The following is an 18,347-nucleotide window of genomic DNA, read 5'->3' on the forward strand; positions in this document are numbered from 1 at the left end:
GTATCAGCTGGTTGTTGTGTGGTGTGCGGGGCCTTGATGAGGAGTTACACACTCATACAATAAACCGTTTATGTTTACATGTGCATTAACTGATACAACCAGTCAGCATCACATATAATATCATAATTGCAAAGATGCTACCATGTCTGTTCCAGTTTAGGTACTTATTAACCCTTTAACATTCACATGAAGGACAGCCTCTCCACATATGAGCTTGGATGAAGGAAAACAGGAGACATCTTCTAAAACAGTCTGTTTATTAAATGCTTTCAAGAGATTTGGTCCATTTGTGTGATCATGAACAACCAACCAGGGAGGAGAAAAGAGAAAACAAAGTCAAAGACAGATCCAATTAAAACAAAAACAAACAAACTTTTTAAAAATACAGTACAAAAAGAGGCCTTGATTTATTGTCACCCTCACCACCCTGGTTCCTTTATCAGAACTGTTGTTGAAAATAATTACATTAACCATTCATCTTAACTGAGTGAAAACAGATTCGGTAACGTAGTTGTGGCTTGTGTAGGTGTGTGTGTGCGTGCGTGCGCACGTGTGTGTCGGTGCAGGGAATCAAACGACACAAACACAGCATATTTGGTAGCACTGAGGGGAAGGAAGACTTCCTGCGTAGTCATGGAGACAGTCCTAATCCCTGCCAGTACGCGTTGAAAGGTCCTAAAGACACTGCACTGGATGTTAAGATAAGATAAGATAAAAGTTTATTATCCCGAGGGAAATTAGTGTGCAACAGTTAGAGTACAGTGCAGAATGAAACTAGAACGGGAAAAAAGTTGCTTACTGTCAATACTTTACAAGTAAGTGCACTCGGGATGCGATTATGCACAGAATCTATAGGATTGTGTCTCTGAGGTGGCTCAATCAATTCCTTTACAATCATCTGCTCCATAGTAACGGCCACTAAAGCCTTCAGCCAAACCAATCAGGCAGACCAATCACAATAACATCAATATATACCATCAATATCTGCATTTAGATGCTTGTACCTAGGACATGCAACGGCAATTAAGTGGAATCTAATCTAATCTAATCTTATTTAGGAGGCTGAGTGCATCATTCAAAGATATTGGAACCCACAACCTGCTGTCTGATCTCTGCTCCCCTTGGCTACACCTCCACTGCCACCACCTGAGCTCGAGGCCCCTAAAGAGACGTTCCCAAAGTCTCGCAATCTTAAATCATGTGTTCACAATAACGGTGTTCAGTCACAGGAAGCAATCTTAAGAAGAATGGTGATAAGCAGATTTGTTGAGTAACGGCCTTTTGCTTACCCTCAGGGTTTGTGTCTTGATTCGCCAGACGCTTGACCTTACACACACACACGGACACACACACACAAACATGCAGAACATGCAGGAATCCTAGTTTCCTTTTTTTTCCCTGCGTCAGATTTATCTCAATCATCATCATCCTCATCATCATCATCACTGGCCGCCCCTCAAACGCTCCTGATCAATACGTTTGGTGGTCACGAGGGTTTGAGGCGGCGGCGTTCCCTCCCGTAAACTTCCCGTTCTCGACCCTCGTGAACAAAGCGGGGAATATAATAACCGACAACTTCTCCACCGCCACAGAAAAAAGAAAAACCCACCATCTCTTATCTAAATTACCTTATAGGGGCGTCTAAGTATTATTATAAGTATCAGGTATCATATTCTGTATATAGTGAGTAGGATTATACAATAGCAGTATGTTGTATCATCTTATAGGTGTAATATATAGAATAAGGCTATATGGGAGTACATAAGCTTCTGTGTGTGTGCGCCCGGGTTGCCAGGTCTGTCCACGCTAAACAACAAATCGCTGTAACAGTTTATGTAAAATATCAATAATCAACTATTACCTCAAGACAGCGCTGCACCGCCACACACACACACACACACACAGGCTTATTTCCTGTTAATTATTATATTCATACATGGATACATATATAAAGAGAGAGTTATACATTGCAATTAACATACATATATCAATAGCGTATAGAAGAGAAATAGAAATAGTCAATAGATAGCAATCATTATCGTCATCGTATTCATCATAATACTAGGAGTAGTAGTGCGACCCTCAGAGGAGCTGAGACCCGGGACGTTCCAGGGCGGGAGAGAGGGCGTTCCCTGACCTGATCACCGGGAAAAACAAAGTAAAAAAAGGGGGAATTACCTCACCCAAACACGTTCCCGTTCAATCGCTTCTCTCCTGGGCTCAGACCGTTTAGGGCTGCTGCGAAATCGCTTTTAAATGATCGTTCGCCGCATTCTGCACACGCGTGTGGGCGTTAACGAGTCGCCATCCGTGTGATTTAACCGCCGCTCATCAACCAATAACCTACAAGCGCCGTGATCCCATCCTGGAACGTCCCACACAGAAGGAAAAGAGACAAAATACAAATCATAATAATAATAATAATAATAATAATAATAATAAAGAAAATGTACTATAGTCATCTAATTGAGCGATACATGTCATATAGCATTACCTCAATAACAAGAACTTCTCCTATGTCAATACAAGTTTCAGGTTATATATTTAATTAAGCTTAACTGCTAAGTCATCATTTATTATTAGTAGTATACCGATATTTGTAAATATGTATAATATGTGTGTATAAGTATCTGAATATAGACATACCTCCATCCTGTCTCTGCCCACCATAAAGGCTTCAGATAGAGAAGACATCCTGCCTTTCTGTGTGTGTGTGTGCAAGCATGTGTCTGTGTAAGAGTGTGTGTGTGTGTGTGTGTGTGTGTGTGTGTGTGTGTGTGTGTGTCTGTGTCTGTGTCTGTGTGTGTGTGTGTGTGTGTGTTGTTTAGAGGCACAATATATGGTGCTAATCATTTCCCCATCTGGCACTATGCAGGTGTACGGGGGAGCGTGATTGGATGGAGCACAGGTTTCCATCAGCAGAGACATCTTAACTGATCCATACTCCTCCACAGGGAAATATATATTAATCATATATTCTTAATAATCTCCGACTTTGTCATTACTTATTTCATTAGGACTCTTTCTGCCTGAACATATACATTGAGCACGGAGCTGAAAGGCTTCTGTACATTCAGGGGACCCGTTCACCAGCCGCTCCCTGGATCCATACGGGTCCAGGCTTTGCGACCTCGGCGACCTCATTCAGGCGTCTTTCTGCCCCACAAAAATCAATACCTTGCGTAAAAATTGCCGGTGTGTCATTTTAACACGTGCCATGATTTATAACCTGGAAGTCGCTTTGACTCGTTCGCCGCCGGAGCTTCATCTCGTTGGACGAATGAGGCGACTAACTGGGATTGAATGTCGTCTGATTTGACTTCTTCAGCTCTTTCAGGCGCCGCAAAGCTGAAACACGGACGGATGCACGCTGACAGCGACTACAAGGTGTGTGTGTGTGTGGGGGGGGGTCTAAGGGGCTTTTCTATCTAATTGAAATGGGAGGAATCTTCTTGGTATGTATCCTTACATACATTCCACAACCACAGATCTCTCCTTGTATTAAAGGCCCAAGCAGGCGTTACATTCATAGCATTCTACCAATATGGCAGACAGGATAACAAGGAAGCACAACTCCTACTAGGAAAGGAAACCAAACAATGGCTCTAAATCATCACGTGTCCACCTAGAGCCTCCTGAGAGCTCTATACTGAGGGCTCTATACTGAGGGCTCTATATTGATCAATCTGAGGGCTCTTAAAGGAGCTTGGCATTCCACACGCTCCACACACAGCTGAACGCCGTGCATCAGGTGGGGTTTTAAGTCAGTAAGCGTTTCGTAGCCGCGACCAGCGCGTCCGACCAAGCGTGGTTTGTTAATCTCTCTACAGTCAGCGGGGCAGCAGGTGGACACGCAGACCTCAGTATGGACACGCAAAAAAAGGGGGAGGAGGGCGACACGAGGACGACTGGTTGACCTAAACATCAAGGGAATACTTCTGTTTACTCGTGCCTGTGATTTGTTGTTATATGTGGTGTGAGTGTGGATATGTATGTGTGTATACATATGTGTGTGTGTGTGTCAGGGATGATCAATCTGCTCTCACGCTCGACGCGGTCAAATAGGTGCCACAAGATGACAGACTGCTGAGTAGTAGCTGGTGGTTCAGGCCCGTCTGTCTGCCTGTCTGCCTGCATGGTGTCGGGGGGGTGTGACTGCTCCTCAGTCAGTGCCACGTCACTCACAGGTCGTCCCCATCTGATAACCGCCTGCCACCCTGGAATGAAAACACACACACACACACACACACACACACACGTCAGGACGTCCTGCATGTATTTCTCCACATTCTCTCAGCTTCGTCTCGTTGTGGGCCGGCGTCACAGAGAGAAGAAGCAGCAGCGGTTTGAGTTGTGGTTAGTTGCCGCTCACCATGCTGTCGCTGTAATCCGCCGTGATGGTGACCTGCTTGTCCTCTGGGGGCGGAGTCACGGCGGAGCTGTCTGTGCGTCTGCTCTGATTAGTCAGCTGCAGCCACAGCTCGTACATCTGCTGCATGTCTCTCACTGTGGGCGACCGAGGAGGAGAGAATAAGAGAGAGAGAGAGAGAGAGAGAGAGAGAGAGAGAGAGAGAGAGAAAGAGAGAAGGAGGGCAAAAATTGCCTCATATTTATATTTACACGTCTGCACACAGCTCACTAACCTGTGCAGACGTGTATTTCTGTGTGTTACTCGGTGTACTTACAGCTGTTGTTCTTCATATACGTCCATATGTCTCTCTCCTCCAGACTGTGGGCGAACGAGCAGTTCCCAATATAGTGGCACTTCTTCTGCTTCATCACGTGGACGCACATCTGCGCGGCAGAGGAAGAGGAAGAGGAAGCGGTTCAGGGTTCACTGACGGGCCAGCGAAAGTGACACAGGACGTGACAACGCACAATAACTGAGCTAAAGTTCATCGTGAGATTTAACCTCTTGTGTGCTGGCTTCCCTTGCCTACACGTCAGAGGTCATATCAGGTAAACTCACGTCGTACTGCTGCGGGTACGTGCGGGAGAAAGGCAGAGGCCGAACCACAACCCACTTCTTCTTCTCAAAGGATTTCACCAGCAGCACCCGGCGCTCCTTCGTCCAGCTGAGAAAGTGGCAGGAAAAAAAAAATCAGAGAAACCTTACATAGTTTAACCCCTGAAAACCCAGCTGGAGGCCTGTGTGTGTGTGTGTGTGTGTGTGTGTGTGTGTGTGTGTGTGTGTGTGTCTTCACCTGTGCCTTGCTTTGGCCGTGCAGTACTTGAGGTTCTTGTCGGGCTCATTGACCTGTCCTTCTCTCCAGCACTGGCCGCACACAAACTTCATCTTCAGGTTGAGGGGGCGACCCCTCCCCGCCCCCAGGCCGCCCACCGGGCCCACGCCGCCCCCGCCCATGCTGTCTCCGCCTCCTCCGCCCATTCCCCCGACACCTCCCGAGGGAATGCTGCTGTTGGGGTGAGGTAGGTGCATAGGCTGGAAACAGGCAGAGAGGGAGAGGGGGGGAGGGTTAATGCTGAGCTCACAGAAGAGAAATAAACTTTTACTTGCCCCACTTTCCCAGAATGTCAATAAAACACTCCTACACACACACACACACACTGGTATAAACATTTGCCTCACCTTCTGTTGCTTCTGTGCGTTCTGCTCCAGCCTCTGCCAGTGTCTCTTGGACTCCTGCACCATCTCTTCATGTGTGATCCCTGGAGACACAGTCAATAAAGGAAGATAATGTGTTAAGTAGTTAATCACTTTCCAACAGATAAGAACATCACATAACATCTTCCAGACGTGGCATCATCACAGTGTGAGTGAGTCCCAGCTCTGCTACCCACCAGTGTCCTGCTGCAGGACCCAGCACTTGAGCTCTATGACCGAGTGTGCAAAGGAGCAGCTGTCCTCGCGCTGGCAGCCGTAGCGAACCTCGTGGCGACACACGTCAAACTGGCAGAGGGGGTGCAGGGGGCGCACTTTACTGTAGCGCACGTTGGCCGACCTCACCACGTGCACCAGGCACCTGCAGGACGCAGAGGCATGACATGATCCCACTGAGCTGGCAAAATGGAGGCAAAGAAAGGTTTGTGTGATCTTAACACTCACTTGTTGTCGTCAAACGGGTGTCGAGCCGTGAGGTTTGAACACACGGCCAGGTTTTCCTTGCTGCGTTTGCTGATGATGCGAGGTTTACTGTCAAAACATTCCTGTGGAGAGAGGAAGCAGAAGTTCCACACTTCAAAACGGGCAAAACTAGCAGCTGGAGGCAGCGGAGCCTGATGGAGGGAGTCTCACCTCACAGAGGAACATGAACATGCCCATGTGGAGCTGCAGCAGCCGCGTGACGCTGAGTGCCCGCCGCTCCGTGCTGCCCAGCGGGTCGAACAGCAGCTCCCGGCTCAGAGCGCCCTTCCTCTCCTGAGTCCACACGTCGATCTCCTCCTGGCAGTAAGCAAAGGTGCAGTTCTCCCCGTACTGACACTCCTGACGCTCCTGCACCTCTGTGGGACGCAGAGAGGAGGGAGACTGAGAACGTGAAGAGGGGCAACTTTCTCCTTTCTCATTGTAAAATTGTCTGAGTGCATCTAATGTCACAGGCTTTGAACACACACACACACACACACACACACACACACACACACACACACACACACACACACACACACACACACACACACACACACACACACACACACACACACACACACACACACACACACACACACACACACACACACACACACACACACACACACACACACACACACACACACACACACACACACACACACACACACACCCCCCTCCTGCGTTTGGCCGTTTTCCTTTTCTCCCGTTCCTTCTCTGTGAAACAACACATTGGGTGTTTACATGCAAACACACCTTTACAAAGTACAAATGCCCCGAGGAAGTTGTTCCGTGCAGGGCGGGGCCGGATCCTCTTCCAGGTGGGGTCGTCTATGTTTTTGAGCCGGCACAGCAGCACGTCTCTCTTGCAGCGGTGAGCCGCCTCAGGCTGATACTTGTAGTCCATCACACGTTGGCCTGTGAGCACGAGGACAGGAAGGAAGTGTTTGTCGTAAATGACCTAGAATCCCTTTGAAACGTGACATGTGCTCCAGAATGTTCCAGACTGGACCGTGGGTACCGACCTATTCGGCTGTAACAGGCGTGACAGGCCTGACGGAACTCATGTGTGGCTGCCAGAGGATTCCTGGACAGTAGAGACAGGTTGGTCCCCATTGGACCGTTCTGTAGAAGAAGAGGAAGACGAGGATGAGGACATGTGATGTTATATATGTACTATCACTGCACAGTGTGTGTGTGTGTGTGTGTGTGTGTGTGTGTGTGTGTGTGTGTGTGTGTGTGTGTGTTCTTTACTCACTGCATGTGCAGCATTGTGATTGCGCATCCCAGGAATGAAGCTGTGACAAACTCGTCCCCCTTGAGAGCAAAGACACACGGACACTGTTAGACATTAGACACCTCTAACCTGCTGCAGCTTCATGGATCATCCTCCCTAAATAAGATGAAAACATGGATTAAGATAAACGTTTGCTCACCAGGGAGAGTGTATTCAGACAGCGAGTCGAGCCCACCAGCACCACATCCCACCTTCCCACCTCCCTCTGCCGCCCCAGAGGAGAAGCCTCCCAGTGCGTCCTGCGCCTGGGTGGAGCCCTGGTCCCTGTGGGCCATGGAGGTGTAAGGCTCCAGAGGGGGAATGGAGGAGCTGAAGAACGGAGAGGGAAGAGGGGACGACGAGGCCGGGAGGCCGGGGGAGTACGGAGGCCGGAGACCCACAGCTGTGTTGGGGAGGTTGGTGGGGATCGCACCCTGGACTGGACTCTAATGGTGGAGAACAATAAGGTGAGTTATACACACATAAACACACACTGGGTCAGACACAGTGACATCACATGAGCACACATGAGTCTGTGCTAACCTCACTAACTTTTTTGGGCATGCAGTCCAGCAGACTGTCCATCTTGCTGCATTCTTCTATGTGATCCGACACGGGGACAGAGTACGGCATGGGAGGGAGGCCCTGGCTGCTGGGGCTCTCCGACAGGTCGGTGCACGGGGTCACCACGGAGGTCGCGGGGTCGTCGCTGACTGGGATGGGCGTGGCTAAAGGAGCGGGGATGCACTGTGCATTGGACAGGTCCGCTGAGGAGAAGGAGAAGGAGGAGGAGGAGGAAAGCCATGAATGAGGGGAAGAGATGGAGGGTCTGGTTTGGGGCAGACATGTTTGAGGCTTCACATACCTGGTCCAATGTCACTTAAAGATTCCAGCCCATTGGAGGACATCTATGAAGGGAGACATGCAGTTTAGTCTCATACCTGCTGTGTGACTCCACATGGTGGGAGCAGCACCTACCTCTCCAGTGGGTGGGGACGTCTCCCCGTGACTCTCCCCCTCTGAGGCTGTGGACTCTGTCTGAGGGCTGATGTAGGCCTTACGGACCTTCAGACCCAACTTAGAGGCCAGATCCTGGGCCAGCTCACTGACCTGTCTGTCCTGGAGGACCAATGGCAGAAACAAACAGAGACTTCACTTTCAGGTGGACATTGTTTTTTCAGTGCACAGTTAAAATCAAGACAATACTGCAGAGATGATCTATAAATCCACTAATGTTCTCTTTTGTGGCAACAGCATGAAACCTTACAGTAGACAGCAGTGTGAGGCTGTTGGAGCTAAACTACCAGCCTAAAACTTTAAAGGTGACATAGCAGAATGCCTCCTGTGTGCATATTTTTAGTGTTGGTGACGTACATGCGGTGCAGTGAGCAGACATCTGGTTCCACACTCGTAGGCCTCCCTGAAGCGCCCCAGCTCCCTCAGACAGATCGCTTTGCGGTACAAAGCCCTGCGACTTCCCTCTGACACGCACAAGGCGCTGTCGCAATCCAGCACGGCGCGTTCAAACTCCCTCTGACGGGGCACAAAACAAAAGACTGATTTACTCCAAGAAGACACAACACTGTATAAAGCTTTCACCCGGCAACAGACAGGTTGCCAGGCAGACCGGCTGAGGTGAACAGGTTCTGATCACTTAAACAGGAGGAGGAAAATGTGTTTGCATGGATTGAAATCAGATGTTTGCAAACAGGATCAATCTGATTATTAAAGCGTTTGAAAATGCACTGATTGATGTTAACAATTCTGCTGAGGTCTTTCAGAGTGGAAGTGAAATCATGCAATTTAAAACACACACAATAGGTTTGTTTACATGCACTCAATACTACAAATAAGTCTGAACATCTGTGTTAGACAAAGCCACTTCTCCCTCACCGTCTGGAAGCAAGCAGCAGCCCTGTTCACATAGAGGCCCTCCAGGAGCTCAGGGGGGATGACCAGGGCCTCAGACTGTGCATAGCGGGCAACGCTGATCCCCTCCCCATACTGCTGGGAGGCCAGACGCCAGTCCCCGTCCCAGAAACAACAATTTCCTTCATCCAGCAAGTTACAAACCAACTGGGTCAGGAATGCCTGAGGGGAAAGGGGAAACGGAGATACGGGGTTGAAGAATGAGAGAGGAAGAGAGGTGGGAAGAGGGTGAGGCGGAAAAATAATGGAGAGGGAACACGAGAGGTGCAGAGTCACGGGAAGAGAAGAAGAGAAAGAGGCCAGAGAAAGACGGAATGATGGAAAGATTGAGGACGATCAGGCCATGGAAATGAAAGGACAAAGCCAAAGATAAACTGTTGGTGCACTTTATCACAGACTAAACTATGAGCACAGACAAAACAACAGATCATATCCAAACCTCATAACTCTCAGCCTCTGGGAAAGGCAATGAGGACCTGTGAGGAGACAGGGAGGAGAGAGAGGGTCAGCGGGGACGAGCACCTTCATCGCTGCTCTTTCATTGTGAAGCATGTGTAAAGACTTTGTGTGTTTACTTACCGAATAAAGCTCATTGTTTTCTGGATCTCTTCTCTTCGTTTCTGCCTGTCAGGATCCATATTCTGATGGCAAAGACAGAGTTAGCGTTCATTCTGCTGACATGTTTGACACAGACTGTGTGCACACGCTCACTTCCTACCCTTACAAATAGATATTTAATCATTAAAAGTCTGTAAATATCCACATTGAAGCCGCGGCCTCGCACTCAAAACACTCGGGAATCCTCGGACTTGCCCTTAACAAATAGCTGGGGGAGCGAACACTGAAACCGGCCACCGGTTAGCAAACATTACGCTAAACAGCTGTGAGTGTTGGTGAACAAGCTGAAAATGTCCGAGTGTGTGGATTCTAAAGGTTCACCTACATACCGTCTACACACGGAAACCGTTAGCTAACATTACATCGATAAGCAGGTGAACGAGACAACGGTACTTTTTTATAAACCATGATTAAAAGTAGAAACACATCACGGTTAGCTGCTAGTGATGCTAGTTAACCGTGTTTACCGAATCAGCGTCAATATTTACTTACGCAGATTTAGCCCACTTTAGCTACAGGCTAATGGAGGAAGCAAAGTTAGCTAGCAGGTAGGTTGGGTTGTGGGTGAAGTCGGGCGGGCGGTGTCGTTTCGTTCATGCTTTGGCAACATGTTAATCGACCTGACACTCAGTTACATTTAATAAGCTCGCCGTGTTGCTAAGTTCGTGGCTCGTGCAGCTTTGGCCAGTAGCCGCAGCGGCGCTAGCACCGGAACTCACCGAGAGTTAGTTAGTTGGCTCTGCGGGCGGAGGTAGCCTCACTGGGCGGCGGTGATGTGGTTCGGAAAAGCAACCCGACAAATATTAATCACGATCCAGGCGCATATTTGTGAGTTGGGTGTCCGTGTCATTGGTTTTGCGCACCGGGCACGGATTTGTCTCCACAGCGGTGCTGCTGGTTGTGATGAACTGGATCGGGTTTGCTAGCTGGCTGCTAACTGTTTATGCTAGTGCAGTTTAGTACAAACTCGCAACAAGTTTCGAGGAGAGGCAGCCGCCAGAGGGCAGTAGAGAGCAGCCCAGCCCCATCCCGACACGGTGCAGAAAGCAGACATGTCCGCTATTTGGACTAAAGAAAGTGCCGCAGTGTGTCAGGAAACAAGTCATGATAGGCAATCAAGAAGCACAAAACAGTAGAGCTAAAGCGTCTCTAAATAAATGGATCATTTGGAGTATTTGGTCACTTCTTCAGTTAATTCAACTGATTATTGCAGAACCAAAGACAGACTTGCAATAAATGAAATCAATGAGATGGTTTACAGTTTCTTGTGAATCATTTTATTTGTATGTCTAACACATCAACGTGTTTGTTTGCTGTGCAGGACCGCCACTCCCTCCACTCTAAACGCCACTGCGAGGATAGTCCTACGTAAAGCTGTAACAGTAGATGGCGGTAATGCGTTGAAAGAGAACGTAAACCGTCATTTTAAAAAGTCAAAGAAGAAGAAGAACCATAGAAATTATGACGTCACTAGATTAAGCAACCGGCGGGCTGTATGGAAGAAGCCGCGCGTACTGCCTGTCACCCTGTCGGAAATCACCGTTTGTGGTAAAATAACATCATATTTATCTCTTTTCCGCCAACATTTAGCGCCATTATAGTGGATTTGAAGGCTTAAAAACACTAGAATAAACTTTTTAAAGCCCGGTATCACAGCCACATGTCGCTAAGTTGTTAGTTCCGCTCTCATTTCATCTTGTTTTTGGCTGCGCTACCTGTTAGCAATATTGGGGCTAATTAGCTTCCTTGTATCAACTGTTGTTGTGTCGACGTTTCTCGATAAAGTTCATATTCAGTAAACGGCGTGAGCTTATTTTTATGGTTACGGACTTAAAGGACAAATCATTTCGAAATTCTGCATTGCGATCGTGCAGTGAAACCACGTTAGTAGCTGTTGACCTGATATGCAGACGCCATAACACAACGAAGCGAATAACTTTACTAATGACGTGTTTGTTATTACATAAGAGTGGCTGCAGTTCAATTCTTATATACTCGTAATAAAGCTTATAATAACAATCCTAATATAGAAGCTAGTAAACCTGCATGCTGATATGAAACAGGTGGAGTGTGAAAGTTAAACAAGTGATTGTTCATAAATAATTTAATAATCTAGCTTGAGTAAGAGCTTTAATGTTTATATTTTATAAATGTTCACTTATTAAATATTGAAGGACTTCCCCACAGAGTCATCATGGCCTCAGATGACATCGCTCTGCTTGCTGACGCTCTGTCCAAAGCTCACGTCGGGGATGAAGAGTTGAGCTACAAAGGACGAGGACTGAAGCTGGACAGCGAGGAGTCAGGTGAGACATCAGAGGGACATCAGAGGGACGGCAGAGTGTTTGACTCTGGCTTGTTGTTACTCTCTGTGACCTTTGTGTCTCTGTGGTTGCAGTGGAGGAGCTGGTCCGGGACATAGTGCAGTTCCGGGGCCTGAGAGCGTTGCGGCTGGAGGGGAACACGGTGGGAGTGGAGGCAGCCAAGGCCATCGCCAAAGCTCTGGAGAGCAAAGAGGAGCTGCAGGTATGAGATCAGATCACGCTCTGTGTGTGAATGTAACGTGTGTGTCTTCTGTCCTGCTGGTCTTATAACACTGTATGTTTGTGTGTTTCAGAGATGCCATTGGAGCGACATGTTCACTGGGAGGCTGCGCTCTGAAATCCCAATGGCTCTGGTGAGACTGAGACACTTTCATACTTGAAATGAACTAACGGCTTCATCTATCTGAGTTCTGTCCCGTAGACTGACTGACTGACTGATGTTCTCTCTCTTTGCTCAGCGGTCTCTCGGCGGTGCGTTGATGAGTGCAGGGGCCCGGCTGACTGAGTTGGACCTGAGCGACAACGCCTTTGGGCCAGACGGAGTGAAGGGCGTGGAGCAGCTGCTGAAGAGCGCCACCTGTCACTCACTGAGGGAGCTGAGGCTTAATAACTGTGGGATGGGAATCGGAGGGGGGAAGGTGAGCAGACGAGCACAGAGACGTTTAGAAGCAGCATGTGGAGACTCTTTAAGTGCTGTCACCATGGATACAGTCTAAGGTCTGACTGCTCTGTAGGTTCTGGCAGAGGCGCTCATGGAGAGCCACAGACGCTCAGCAGCTCTGGGCGCTCCGCTCAGGCTGAGAGTGTTCATCGCTGGAAGGAACCGCTTGGAGAATGAAGGTGCCAGCGCCCTGGCCCACGCCTTCCAGGTGAGACGGGCTGAACAAGCACAGCCCATCATCATCATCATCATCAGCAGCAGTGATGGAGTTTAACGCTCCGTCTCTCTCTGTCTCTGTCTCTGTCTCTGTCTCTGTCTCTGTCTCAGCTGCTGGGCAGTCTGGAGGAAGTCCACATGCCCCAGAATGGGATCAACCATGCAGGCGTGGTGGCGTTGGCCTCAGCATGTCGACACAACCCAGCGCTCCGTGTCCTCAACTTCAACGACAACACCTTCACCAAGGGGGGAACTCTGGCCATGGCACAGGTGAGCAGAGACATGGAGGAGGACACGTCTCTTAACCTGTCTGTGGACGGGGACAGACAGGAACAGAAGGTTGAAGGTTGAAGGTTCCATCCCTGTGCTCTTTCTCCCCTCACTCAGGCTTTGAGGCACCTGAGGAACATCCAGGTGATTAACTTTGGCGACTGCCTGGTCCGCTCTGAGGGCGCCATCGCCCTGGCCGCCGTGCTGAGAGAGGCTCTGCCCGTGCTCAAGGTCAGTCAGCATCAGCATCAGCATCAGCTCTGAGCTCTGAGCCTGACGGGTCTCAGCTCTTATTTCTCTGCCCTGTTTGTCCTCAGGAGCTGAACCTGTCCTTCTGTGAGATCACTCAGACTGCAGCTCTGGCTGTGGCTCAGGCTGTGATGGACAAACCCCACCTGAAGAGACTCGACCTGAACGGTACCAACGTGTGTGTGTGTGTGTGTGTGTGTGTGTGTGTGTGTGTGTGTGTGTGTGTGTGTGTGTGTGTGTGTGTGTGTGTGTGTGTGTGTGTGTGTGTGTGTGTGTGTGTGTGTGTGTGTGTGTGTGTGAGTCTGAGTCTGAGTCTGAGTCTGAGTCTGATCCTGTCTCTGCCTCTAACAGGAAACTGTCTGGGAGAGGAGGGCTGTGAGGCTCTCAGGGACCTCATGGAGCTCCAGGAGGGAGGAGAGCTGCTGGCTTCACTCAGGTAGAGCAGCAGCAAGAACTCTGTGACCCTCTATCAGATTTTAACGTGAAGGATCTACTGAGGAAGAGTTGTTTTCATTTCACTGCATTGTAGCGATGATGAGGGAGATGACGACGACGACGATGATGATGATGATGATGAAGAAGAGGAGGAGGAGGATGATGAGGGAGAAAGTGAGGAGGAAGTAGAGGATGAGGAATGCAGCAGTGGAGAGAATGATGATGAGGAGGAGGAGGGTGAAGGTGTGGAGGAACATGGAGCGGTAAGAGAAGAGAACATCTGCTGCAGCTGCTCTCTGTGAGTAAAGATGAAGATGAAGATGACTGAGATGTTCTCTTGTCCTTCTCAGGCTGAGTTCACGTCCTTCCTCAGCTGCCCCTCTGCTGAGACGCTGCTCCAGCTCAGTCACAGCAGGACAGAGCTGCAGACTCAGGTGAGGAAGGTTCAGGTGTCTGGAAGCTTCAGCTGGAGTCTGAAGCCTCTTTGACCTCCATGTTGGATTCTTCTCTCTTCCTCAGGTGGACGTGACCGAGCCTATCAAGGCCGCCGACGTCTTCCTGAAGATCTCCTCCGTGTACAGCGAGGAGCCGGAGACCAAGAGAGCCGTCTTAGAAACCATCGGTGACTTTCTTCTTCATTTCTCCGGCTCTAAAGTTCTAAACATCTAAAGTCATGAGAACCAAAACAAAGAGCTTCTGCCTCTTCCACAGATGCAGTGATGAAGAAGCTCCTCAGTGGCTCCACGCTTCAGTCCTACTGCTTCATCTCCACTCTGCTGGTCACCATGGGACTCCTCAAGGTACAGAACTGATCTAACAAGGGGGTGTGTGTGTGTGTGTGTGGACCAGTTAGGTTCTGTCCCTGAGTGACAGGTGTGTGTGTCTCAGGGTGAAGGGAAGGTGAAGAAGACGTCGCCTCTCCCGGCTCATCTGCTGTGTCTGCATCACGCCGCCCAGCAGGATTACATCGCCCAGGACGTGGCCTCGCTGCTGCAGCTCTTCCTGTCCAAGTGAGCTCATCTGCACGTGTGTGTCAAAGTCCACATATCTGTGCTGCAGCGATGAAGAGTTTCCATCCTGTTGGAACGAAGCAGCGCCACAGAGAGGCAGAGAGAGAGAAGCACAGCCTGAGCCCTGCTGTCAACAACCAGTCAACCACTGCGCGCGCGCGCACACGCACACGCACACACACACACACACACACACACACACACACACACACACACACACACACACCCTTGCCAAGCTTCACCCTTGAACAGAGGTCACATGTTGACTCTTTTATTTTTCTACTCATTGTTTGTATTTTTGTATTAAACTTTAAAGTTGAAAGTGGAGCCACAGCCTTAACCTGCAGCCTGGGGGAGAACAGGTGAAGGATTGTAACAACAAACCTGTACAATCATTAGATCACAAGGTCAGAGAGGACGCAGCACCGTGCAGACTGAGCAAGAACGCACAATGTGTGTGTATCCAGTCATAATGCAGCAGAGCTCAGGACCTCAGAGACGCTGAAACGTTTCTATTTCTGTACACAATGGAAGAATGGAAGTTCTCTACAGGAGTTTGTGTTGCACACGGTCAGCTGTTACCTCATGTAGCTGGGATGTGATCCAGGATTTAGGGGAAATAGAATGAAAAGTAATAGAATCACACATTGAGCGTTCAGTGATTCAGTAGCATTTAATGGTTCAGTCTGATGTTTGGTGTGTGTGTTTGATTTGTACTGAAGGGAAAGTGGATAAATGTTACTAATACAACAAATGTGTGTGTATGATTGAGCCGCAAAACTGTTTAAATTAAATCGTACACAAGCTCTCTAAAGGATGCACAGACAGGCCTGACAGGTTACAGATGTTCTGGGGAAGTTTGGGAACGCTCAAGGGTAAAAACGACTCCTAACATGTCAGCTGTCAGAGGGGGGATTGTGTTGTGCTGCTGAAGGCCGAGTCACACGTCACCACGTCAGGCTGAGAGGCTGTGAGGCTGAGAGACGGCCCAGGCTTCCCCATGAACCCCGGCCAGAGTGACGGGATGGAGGCGTTGGCCGTGAGGATGCACCTCGACCGGGCCTGAGTGCAGCTCAGCGTCAGCCAGCAGAGGTGATGGATGTGGGAAATACAACATTGAGCTGATGGAAGTCATTTCCAGAGGATTATCAGTCAGATATCTGATACTGAAAATGGCAAATAGATGAGCTCATCTGCCTACAGATGCAGCTATAGATTTAGCCTCTTTCTTGTTTTAACAAGATATACAAATATAATATAGTATGTATAGTCCTGTGATATCCTGATAAGGGTCTTAAATTGAATCAAGACCCCGTCCCCTTCCTTCATATCTCCAAGCCAAGGTCATTACAGTGAAGGATGCTGACATGTCCACGCTGGAGCCCAGTCCATTAGGCTGTCAAGGCCGTGTTGCATTGTACAGCAGTGATTGATCTATGTGAGTATTATATATGAGCCCTCTGTGTGTTGGATGTGTGTCATGTGTTTCAGATCCACTCTGAGTTGTGGAGTCTTCACAGCTGTCATGTCTGCTTGTAAGACAACAAAACAATCAGCTGGCATGACCACAATGATAACGGAGGCTTATGATATGATAAAGGTTTATAAGTCATATTTTCATTTATCAGAAACAGAACGTCCTCTCCAGTTACTCTCCATTCAAATCAGTTAAGCTTTCGCCCATACATAACACATATACTGGAAAAACATCTTCAATTCATTCATCTTCCCACCAGAGGGCGCCCTTCGGTCAGAGAAAACGCTATGAAATGGGTTCGTTAGAAGGATTTCATTGGACTTAGCGCCCTCCTGTGGCTCGATCTGGGATTGCAACATTTGAGCGTTGCCGTTTGCTTTGTTTCAACAGATAAAAACTGTCTTCACAGCTGTCATGTCTGCTTGTACAACGACGAAACAATCCGCTGGCAGGACGACAGTAATAACGGAGGCCTATAATATATGTATTCTGTGTTTATATATAAAGCAAACGGCAACACTCAAATATTGCAATCTCAAATTGAGCCACAGGAGGGCGCTAGGGCTAATGAAATTATTCTCACAAACCCATTCAAATGCGTCTTTTCTGACTGAAAGGCGCCATCTAGCGGTAAAATGAATGATTTCCAGATGATTTTCCAGTATGTAGTGTGTTATGTATGGGTGATAGCTAACTTGAATTGAATGGAAAGTAACTGGAAACGACGTTTTGTTTCTAGTAAATGAAAATATAATATAAATATAAATATATATACATATATATATATATATATGAATGATATATATATCATATATAAATAAAATATATAATATAAATAATTATATATATATATATGTCTGATATACGTTCTTTCGTTACTCTCAATTCAATTCAAGTGAGCTATCACCCATACATAAAAACTGTACCTACTTGAAAATCATCTGCAATTCATTCATTTTACCGCTAGATGGCGCCTTTCAGTCAGAAAAGACGCATTTGAATGGGTTTGTGGGAATAATTTCATTGGACCTAGCGCCCTCCTGTGGCTTAATTTGAGATTGCAACATCTGAGTGTTGCCGTTTGCTTTGTTTCAACAGATATGAACTTGGTTCTATGCGTCCCAAAGGAAATAAGAAATGCAGCCTCAGCTCACATAAGAGTCATTCAGTGATGCAGCATGTAGGGGGAGAGTCTTCAGCGATGGCATAACAGTAAAAAACCACAGCCAGAATGAGGAACTAGTGGGCTGTAATGCCCGTCTGTAACATTTCAAAATCAACTGAAGATTATTTCCTCATTTCCTAAAATCAATTTCAACATTTTTTCCTACATTTTTTTTCTGCTATAAATAGTGCTGCCGGTGATAATGACCATCATCATCATCATCATCATCATCATCATTATTAATGTTCCATATGCAGTGATCAAAACAGTGCAGCTCTTCTCAAATGAGGGGGAAAACCTGAATTACAGTAACAAGACAATAGCAACGCACCTTTAGGAACAAAGTGAGAGCATGAACGCGAAGCATAAGAGGAAGGACAGTAAACCATCACCAAATTAGAGCTGCTTCATTAGAAGTTAGAGAAGCAGGAGAGAAGCTGTTGATGATAGTACAGCGTCAAGCCTTACAGAATAAAAGACGGCATTTCTTGTTGAAACTTTCAAAATAAACTTTAAACGAAACTACACCCACCAAAATAGCATTTTCTAAGCACGTAATAGTCCATTATCATGCTTTAGTTGTAGCAGCAGACTTTCTATTGATAGCAGCAGCAACGGCAGCTGTATTA

At 47.8% G+C, this 18,347-nt stretch overlaps 2 protein-coding genes across 5 annotated transcripts; one reads left to right on the forward strand and one right to left on the reverse strand.

Annotated features, from left to right (window-relative positions):
* Window positions 1-240: 240 nt before the first annotated feature.
* Window positions 241-10,894, reverse strand: zc3h7bb (zinc finger CCCH-type containing 7Bb). Of its 3 annotated transcripts, XR_012963740.1 has the most exons (22): window positions 10,631-10,894; window positions 9,873-9,934; window positions 9,733-9,769; window positions 9,258-9,455; window positions 8,739-8,897; window positions 8,343-8,483; window positions 8,230-8,272; window positions 7,908-8,131; window positions 7,525-7,810; window positions 7,347-7,405; window positions 7,114-7,213; window positions 6,845-7,006; window positions 6,257-6,462; window positions 6,068-6,168; window positions 5,803-5,984; window positions 5,591-5,670; window positions 5,205-5,443; window positions 4,970-5,075; window positions 4,686-4,794; window positions 4,373-4,506; window positions 2,647-4,217; window positions 241-2,365 (listed from the first exon to the last, which is right to left on the reverse strand). XR_012963740.1 is itself a non-coding variant. In XM_076151797.1 (21 exons), exons 2-21 carry the CDS (start codon window positions 9,929-9,931, stop codon window positions 4,182-4,184), a joined length of 2,652 nt encoding a protein of 883 aa, XP_076007912.1. In that variant the 5' UTR covers window positions 9,932-9,934; window positions 10,631-10,894; the 3' UTR covers window positions 241-4,181. The 3 variants fall into 3 exon arrangements, 2 of the variants coding, with proteins under 2 accessions (XP_076007912.1, XP_076007911.1); XM_076151797.1 differs by having other exon boundaries at window positions 241-4,217; window positions 7,917-8,131; XM_076151796.1 differs by having other exon boundaries at window positions 241-4,217.
* A 430-nt stretch (window positions 10,895-11,324) lies between these two features.
* On the forward strand, window positions 11,325-15,823 carry rangap1b (Ran GTPase activating protein 1b). Of its 2 annotated transcripts, none has more exons than XM_076151798.1 (15): window positions 11,325-11,459; window positions 12,099-12,217; window positions 12,310-12,437; window positions 12,529-12,588; window positions 12,694-12,873; window positions 12,970-13,104; window positions 13,224-13,382; window positions 13,500-13,613; window positions 13,700-13,799; window positions 13,983-14,067; window positions 14,161-14,329; window positions 14,417-14,500; window positions 14,586-14,688; window positions 14,778-14,866; window positions 14,955-15,822. In XM_076151798.1, exons 2-15 carry the CDS (start codon window positions 12,106-12,108, stop codon window positions 15,078-15,080), a joined length of 1,644 nt encoding a protein of 547 aa, XP_076007913.1. In that variant the 5' UTR covers window positions 11,325-11,459; window positions 12,099-12,105; the 3' UTR covers window positions 15,081-15,822. The 2 variants fall into 2 exon arrangements, with proteins under 2 accessions (XP_076007913.1, XP_076007914.1); XM_076151799.1 differs by having other exon boundaries at window positions 11,373-11,459; window positions 12,086-12,217; window positions 14,955-15,823.
* The last annotated feature ends 2,524 nt before the right edge of the window (window positions 15,824-18,347 follow it).

Source organism: Genypterus blacodes, unplaced genomic scaffold (assembly GCF_046128005.1).
Source record: "Genypterus blacodes isolate CSIRO-AG114 ecotype Tasmania unplaced genomic scaffold, CSIRO-AGI_Gbla_v1 ptg000055l_1, whole genome shotgun sequence".
NCBI lineage: Eukaryota > Metazoa > Chordata > Actinopteri > Ophidiiformes > Ophidiidae > Genypterus > Genypterus blacodes.